Source organism: Haliaeetus leucocephalus, unplaced genomic scaffold (genome assembly GCF_000737465.1).
Source record: "Haliaeetus leucocephalus isolate CR32 unplaced genomic scaffold, Haliaeetus_leucocephalus-4.0 Scaffold184, whole genome shotgun sequence".
NCBI classification, from domain to species: domain Eukaryota; kingdom Metazoa; phylum Chordata; class Aves; order Accipitriformes; family Accipitridae; genus Haliaeetus; species Haliaeetus leucocephalus.
Window position 1 is genome coordinate 11,310,884 of NW_010972620.1, and position 6,929 is coordinate 11,317,812.

The 6,929-nt window shown below is 59.0% G+C and overlaps 1 protein-coding gene across 1 annotated transcript in view; it reads right to left on the reverse strand.

Moving 5' to 3' along the window:
• Positions 1–6,165, reverse strand: part of GOT1 (glutamic-oxaloacetic transaminase 1, soluble) — a gene marked incomplete at its 5' end in the record, with an annotated part of 11,505 nt that extends 5,340 nt beyond the window's left edge. The window contains one exon of the mRNA XM_010565015.1: positions 6,147–6,165. Within this exon, the coding sequence (XP_010563317.1) occupies positions 6,147–6,165 (19 nt within the window). The remainder of the gene's footprint in view (positions 1–6,146) is intronic.
• Positions 6,166–6,929: the final 764 nt, after the last annotated feature.

Below are 6,929 nucleotides of genomic sequence, written 5' to 3' on the forward strand. Positions count from 1 at the left end.
CCTGGCTCAAGCGGCTTCTGAAGTTTGTGGGAATCCGCCCGCGACCCTGCAGCATCTGGGAAAGGGGAAGGACGCCGCGAAAACCCCCGGCAGCGCGACCCCCCCGCCCCTCGTGACATAAACCACGGGGATACGGGACAGGAAAGGCCATGCTGTCCCCAAACGCTTTTGCAGACAACCCGTGTCATACAACCCTTTGTTAACCCAGCCAAGATCCCTCTGAAAACCAGTTCGGCTCCTCACCCCCCTCCCATGCCGAAGGTGGCTCCGCAGCCCGGCTGCCTGGGAGGGCGCCCGGGGGCACAGCCCTTGCCTCCCCCAGCTCCGGGCAGCACCTGGAAGAACTGCCCAGTGCACTTTCTGCTTAGCATGAGAGCAGGGAAGAGGTAGAGCTGCCCGGCGGCGCAGCAGCATGCCGGCGCTCCTGCCTCTGGAGAAAACAGCGTAATGGGAAAGGCAGAAGAGCAAGACAGTAGCACTAGACCAAGGCCTTGGCCCTGGTGGGGTTTTTAGTCCAACTCAGACAAAACCTTTATCGGACCTTGAGAAAAGGCCAAGCGGAAACCCAGAAGGGGCTTCAGGTCTGCTCTCTGCAATAGCTGTGAGACCCTGCAAACGCCTGACCTTGTGAGGGCAATTCCGAACCCCACCCTTAACTCTAGCCCTAACCTTAAATCTAACCCTACCCTTAACTCTAACCCTAAGCTTAACTCTAGCCCCAACTGGATGAAGAGCGCTTGGGTTTCTTGAGGTCTGTGGATGCTGCTAAATGAGAGACGCTGCAGTGCTGAGCAGGGAAGCAGCTGATGAGAACAAGAGCATCAGAGGTAAATGGGGGTAGCCCACCACAGGGTGAATCGTGTTTCCTGCTCACGGGGAGTAAAGGACTGCACAAGTGGGATGCTGCGATGGGAAAAGCTGACCAAGGCTGCTTAGAGCATCCTATTTCTGGAGCAGGCAGAAATGCTGGGGAGTCCCCAGAGTGGCAGGCTCTCACCGTGCTTACCGGTTTCTAATCCCACCACTCTCCAAAGAGCACTGGGATATTTAGGGACATGGCCAAGCCCTTTCTCAGTGCAGAGCAGGGAAGTCACAACGGTGCAGGGGTTCTGCCTGCCAAGCTGGCTGCACCAAGCCACTGCTTGGGACTGCCAGAGCAGGCTGAGCAGTGCCAGTCGCAGGAAAAAAATGCGGTTTCCCCAAATCAGCACTGTCTTGCTCTCCTTCCTCAGGGGCTCCTGGGCAGCCTGAGTTCAGTGCTGCCGGCCCGGAGGAGACCGTCTGTGCTGCTGCCTGTGCCTGCGAGGCCGGGGTCGCTGACCCAGCAGGAGTTACCTGCCGGTGCGCCTGGCTGCCCCCAGCCCGGCCAGCGTCCCATGCCCTTGGCGGCGCAGAGTGGGGCTCTGCTGGGAACACATGCAGGAACAAGACAGACAGGCACAAAGCAGCAGGCCGCCGGGCCCCTGAGCCGGGTGGCTGTGGGTTAGCAAGATCCCTCTGGCCCTGAGCTTTCATCTCCCCAGCCTACACAAAGGGTGCCACCAAAATGTATGTAAAAGCAGAAGAAACATGGGAGCCGGCCCTGAGGCAACCCTCCCTTCATCTCCTGCCTCTGACTGACAGCCAGCAATGACCTGCCACTCAATGGGGAGGCTTGCACACCTTACCCAGAGCGAAGGAGCCCCCCTGGGCATGCACTGCCGCACCGCACGCAGGCACGGCCCCCCGCACTCAGCCCCTCCTGGGAGCCAGAGGTAGGGGGGCTCGGCGGCCAGCCCGGCTCCTGCATTGCTCAGGCTGCTGCAGGGATGTGGGGACCACTGAGGACCAGGTGCTGCCCTCCCTGCACTGTTGAGCCCCATGTGGGCCTGGAAAAAGCCCTTCCTGGGACAGTACAGATGAGCTCTGCTCACCCCGTCCCCTTCACTCCCCCTTGCAAGGTCCACCCTCACACCCCTACAGCCTCTATCTCATCCTCTTCCTCGCCAAAGAGCCCAGCGCCAGGCGACCCTCAATCCCAGCATCACAGCAAGGGTTTAGGCTGCCCTGCCCCAAGGTGCTGCCCATCTCAGGCTAAGATTGGGTGCAGGCAGCGTGCGGGCAGGGAGCAGAGCCACAGCCGTTCCCAGTGGGTGCTGTGCAGGGGCTGTTTTCCCAGCCATCCTGCGAATACAGATGTTTTCTCAGTGCAGGATCCAGACAGAGGAGGGTAAAATGTTTTCATTCCAAGCTCCCGGGGTCAGGTCATGGTTTGTCTAAATGGCTTTTGTTGCTGTAATTATCAGATTAGCTGATCTCTGGCAGTGCGTTTAGGGGCAGCTACATTAACTGGGGATGCTGACACCCCCCCCGCCACCGCCACCCTGCCCAGCTGGGGCAGTGGGTTTGCAATGGAGCGATGGGGATCAGGGGTGCCAGGAGAGCCAAGTGAAAGGTTCATGCTTGGTTTTGAGCTGGTACCCAGCTGGACCCTAGCCCAGGAGCAGCTGGCACATTTGGGGAAGACAGCAGTGAGCCTCCTTCACCTCCTCAGTGCACATGATGATGCTGAGCTGGGCCTGATCCTTTCCTCCCACTCCAACCTGCAATGCACCGCAGCCACAGAGCTCCATCCCAGGCACCTGCCTGCCGCTGTGGCTGATGCTCAGCATGCAAACACAGGACGGAAGCACCTGAGGTGCCTCCCCTCGCTCAGGGCTCGTGCTCCTTGCAAGCAGCGAGCCCGGCAGGTCCTGGGGTCTCTGGGAACCCGGCACTGTGGCTGGGATGGGGGACTGCGGGGCCAGTGCCTGGTTACGGGGTGCTGTGAGGGGCAGGCAGCCCCCCAGCAGCCGGGGAGGCGCGGGAACAGGAGCGTGAGATACCAGGCGAGACGGAGAGCGTGACGGGGAGATGAGAGAGCAGGGTGAGAGGCAGATAAAGAGGGATCAGGAGTTTCCGGCCCCCGCCAGCCCCTCGCCTGGTCCGTCTGTCAGCGCCTGCGAGTGCTGATGGCACCGAGCCCTGGTGGCAGCGGGGGCCGCAGGTCCTGCCGAGGGGCACCGTCAGGGGCTGGGAAGGGGCCCCCGCCGCTGCCTTCCTGCTGCACCGGGGCACCGGCAGCAGCTCGGATCCCAGCACGGCTGGGGACGGGCAGTGCCCATCCACAGCTCCATGGTGCCCCCGAGGCTGAGCCCCCGGCCACACTGCCCTGGAGCACTCACCTCCTGCCCTCCCGCCCCCGGCAGCCCCACTGCACACACAGATAGGGAGTGCCAGGGATTTCACCCACCAGCATCAAAAAAAATCAGTTCCTGCTCTGCTGAGCTGCAGGTGAACACGCGGGTGCTCGGCAGCCGCTCACTCGGGTACTGTGCCCGTGGTGGCTGCCTGACCCCGACACATCGTCCCACCTCCTCTCTCGCCTGCTGTAGGTGGGAGCAACAGGAGTTTCCCTTGAGCAAGGCAGAAGCTCTAAAGAAATGAAATAATTCCAAATCAGAAAAGACTTTATAATTTCTCCATAAACCAAATTATTTAAAATGTGGTTTCACTGCATTTCAGTTTCTGAAGTCTTATAATGCTGGAGCATAACATCCCACTGAATGAAGACTTCTGGAGCAGAACATCTACATCTTCTCTTTTAAGGAACATTTCAGCCTCTTTAAATGCTTCAGAAGATTTCAACAGCAAAATTTGGCCTTTAAACACCATGTTCCTGAAGGAAGTTTTGGCTTCAGCAAAATGTAATTAAAAAAAAAAAAAAAAAAAAATTAGTGGAAGCTATATTCCTGGTATTCTTCTTAATTGCCACCATGACAGAGCTTGGTTAGCTCCATATCCATCTTCTTTGTTTCCAGCTGAAAGACAGAGAGCAACCCAGAGCAGTGAGGACAAAGCCTGTGCACCCCCAAGAAGGAGCATATCCACCAACCCAATCAGGCTCAAACTCTCCTGCCATTGCTGCTGCCTGGGCACAGCCAAAGGTTCACCATTTCGCTATTTAAACCGATTTTGCACATCAGTCCTGATGTCCCTGGAGTGCCAGCCTGGCCCAGGGACTACTCAGGACCTATCCCATGGCCATGCTCACTTCTATGGCATCCGCTCATCCCCCAGGCACCCAGGAGGAGCACAGGCACCCTGGGGAAGCACTGGCCCTGAAAGGGGCAAGGGATGGGCTGGTCCCGGTGCTCACCATGGGATGAGACACTGGGGCTGGGAAAGCACATTTCAGAGATCTGCTTTCCCCTAATATTTCCTTTTGCATCAGCACCCACTGGCAGATGTCAGGAGACCAGTCTGTGGACAATGACCTGCCCAGGCGCTGATGCCCGGTACCCGGCACATTAAAGATGGTTTCCCAAGGGTGCAGAGGACCAATGGAGAAAAGACTGGGCTGTGGGTTCCCGAGCATCCCTAGCCCTGGAGCAGGACAGACACTGCTATGTCAAGGGATGGACTTTTGCACAGCCAAGGAAGTTATTTTTGGGAGGTCTGATGTGGGGAGATAGCTGCCACCCCCAGAGGTAGTGAACGCCCTGTCCAAGCCTCTGCCCCCTCACCAGCGAGACTCGCTCGTGCCTTGGGACAGAGACACCCGACATGTCACAAGGAGCTGCTCCGCCGCGGCGTGCCCAGGCTGCCGGGCAGCTGCAGGAGCCCGACTGCACCCATGGGGCCAGCAGGACGGAGACATCTGTAGCACAGCCAGTCCCAGCTGGACCCCTCCGGGCAGGGCGTTTGCCCCGGCACGGCTGGGATGAGGCCAGGAAAGAGGACTCCAGCTCCCTTGCAGGGAGCCCGGTGTTGCGGGTAGTTTCTGGACCTTGGTGTAGGAACAGATTTACTGAAAACAATTTATTTAATATCAAAAATAATTTCTTACGGCGTTTTGGCTGGCGTCAGCCGAGTGCTTACTCACCCGGGAATTCAAACAAAGGCAGGGCTGGCGCTCAGCCAGGGGGTCGGGCGCTGGGTGGTCGTGTCCATCCCGGCCTCGGACCCGCCTCTGGGTCACTTGCAGGCTTGTGGCATGATGTCTCCATCTATTTATTAGAAATGTTTGAACAGGAAATGCTAATGGTTTGGGTTTCTGGAGACAGCTGGAGGGGTCCGGCTGGAGCTGCTGGGAAGGGGAGGGTGCGCTGGGACGGGACAGCCCGGCAGGGAAGGGGGAATCGGTGCCACCAGCGCTGCCACTGGGGATCTGTCCTCTCTGTGTTTGGGGTGGAGGACCCAATGGGAGATGAGACTGGGGAGGGCCCCAACAGCTCTGCTGCCTCCTCCTTTGCTGCTGGCTGCAGCCGCTGCTGCAAAACACAAGGCTGCAAGCGTGGGGCTGCTGCCGGCATGCCACCGTGCCCGCTGCCTGTGCCCCACGCCGCCTGCGCCCCGCACCGCCGGGGTGCACGGGAACGGCACTGCCGAAGCGGTGCAGGGGGAACGGCGACCACGGGGCCGTGCACATCCCATACCCAGCCCTCGGGCTCGGGCCTGGCCAGTGCCCGTTAGCGTGGGAGGGATGTGAGAGCGCAGCCTCCCGCTGCAAGGGGGTCGAGAGGTTCCTACGCAGCCTGGCTCTGGACCGGGCTGTTCCTGCATTTGCTGATAACAGCGGAGGTGAAGCCTGACCCAGGAAAGCAGGCAAGATCCGCAGAGATAAACTCCCTGCAGCAAGACAAAAGCACTGACCTCCACACAGCCCGAGCCACTGCGTTCCCACAAGCACAGCAACAATTGCCCAGGAGCAGCAGCAGCAGCAGCAGCAGCAGGGAGACCTGCACCAAACCCCGCCGGCCAGCCGCTGGGAAGGGCCTGCGCAGCAGCCGGTGACACTTTTGCCAGGATCACTGCGCAGAAACCACAGCTCCAGGTTTTTAACCAGATCTACTGCAGATATCAATCGCCCAGGCAGTGACAGCAAAGAGAGCCTGCTGTTGTTGCTCGCTCCTCATTCAGTGGTGCAGTGGGCTTGGCGCTGCCTGTGTTGCACAGCCAGAGGGATACTGCACAAGCACCCCCTCGTATTCCCTACCTTACACTTCTATGCACACACTCGCAGCATAAACAGGCTTTAGGTTTCATCCCTAAATGCAGCCGAGGATCTTACGCACTCAGGCATTTCAGGTTTCAGCACCTGCTTTGAGCAGAGGCTGCTGTGGCACCGCACACGCCCAGCGCACCCAGGGAAACAGAATGGCAGGAGTGGGGTCAGCTCTGTCTCCCCATGCCTGGCCTGTGCCTGGCTAATGGGCCAGGAGGCTGGAGCCCGCCTGGCACCTCCATGGGTCCCTGTGCCAGGTCTGCCCCAAAACAGCAGCAGCTGAAAAAGGCAGAGGCTCTTAATGGGATTTGCAGAAACACCCAGCTCAGTTACACGTGTTACGCCTGTTGTCTCGGGCATGTTTTTAAAATCTTTATCTCTGCATCATTAAACACTGATCTACATTTGAAAAGAATCCCTTCAGTTCCCTACCTCTGAAATGAGGATAACTATCCTTCACCTCATAGCGGGGTTACGAGGATAAACAGATTAAAGACTGCGAGATATTGTGGCAAAGAAGGTTAAACAAGCCCCTGTGACAGACGGCCCAGAGGCAGGAACCCGCATCAGAGCGATGTACAGCATAAGCCGCCGACCCACGTCTGCACCATGCTAATGACCCCAAAACCCCAGCGCCAGGTTTGCTACCGTCTGCCTTCCCAGGATGTGGTCCCCAGCCAGCCAAAAGCCCCCCGAAGGGCTAGTGCCCCAGCCAGGGATGTGCACCCATGCCCTGACCCTGGGAGCAGGGTGCGCAGGGGTGCGGGGGGAAGGGGGTGTCCATCAGGAGCTCAAGGCTACGGGAGCACATCGGTGACCCAGATGCAGCAACAAGGGGCTGCAGGGTGGACACGTGGTGTGGGCGGCAGGGCGCAGCAGGGCAGCTGCCCCCTCTGCACATCCC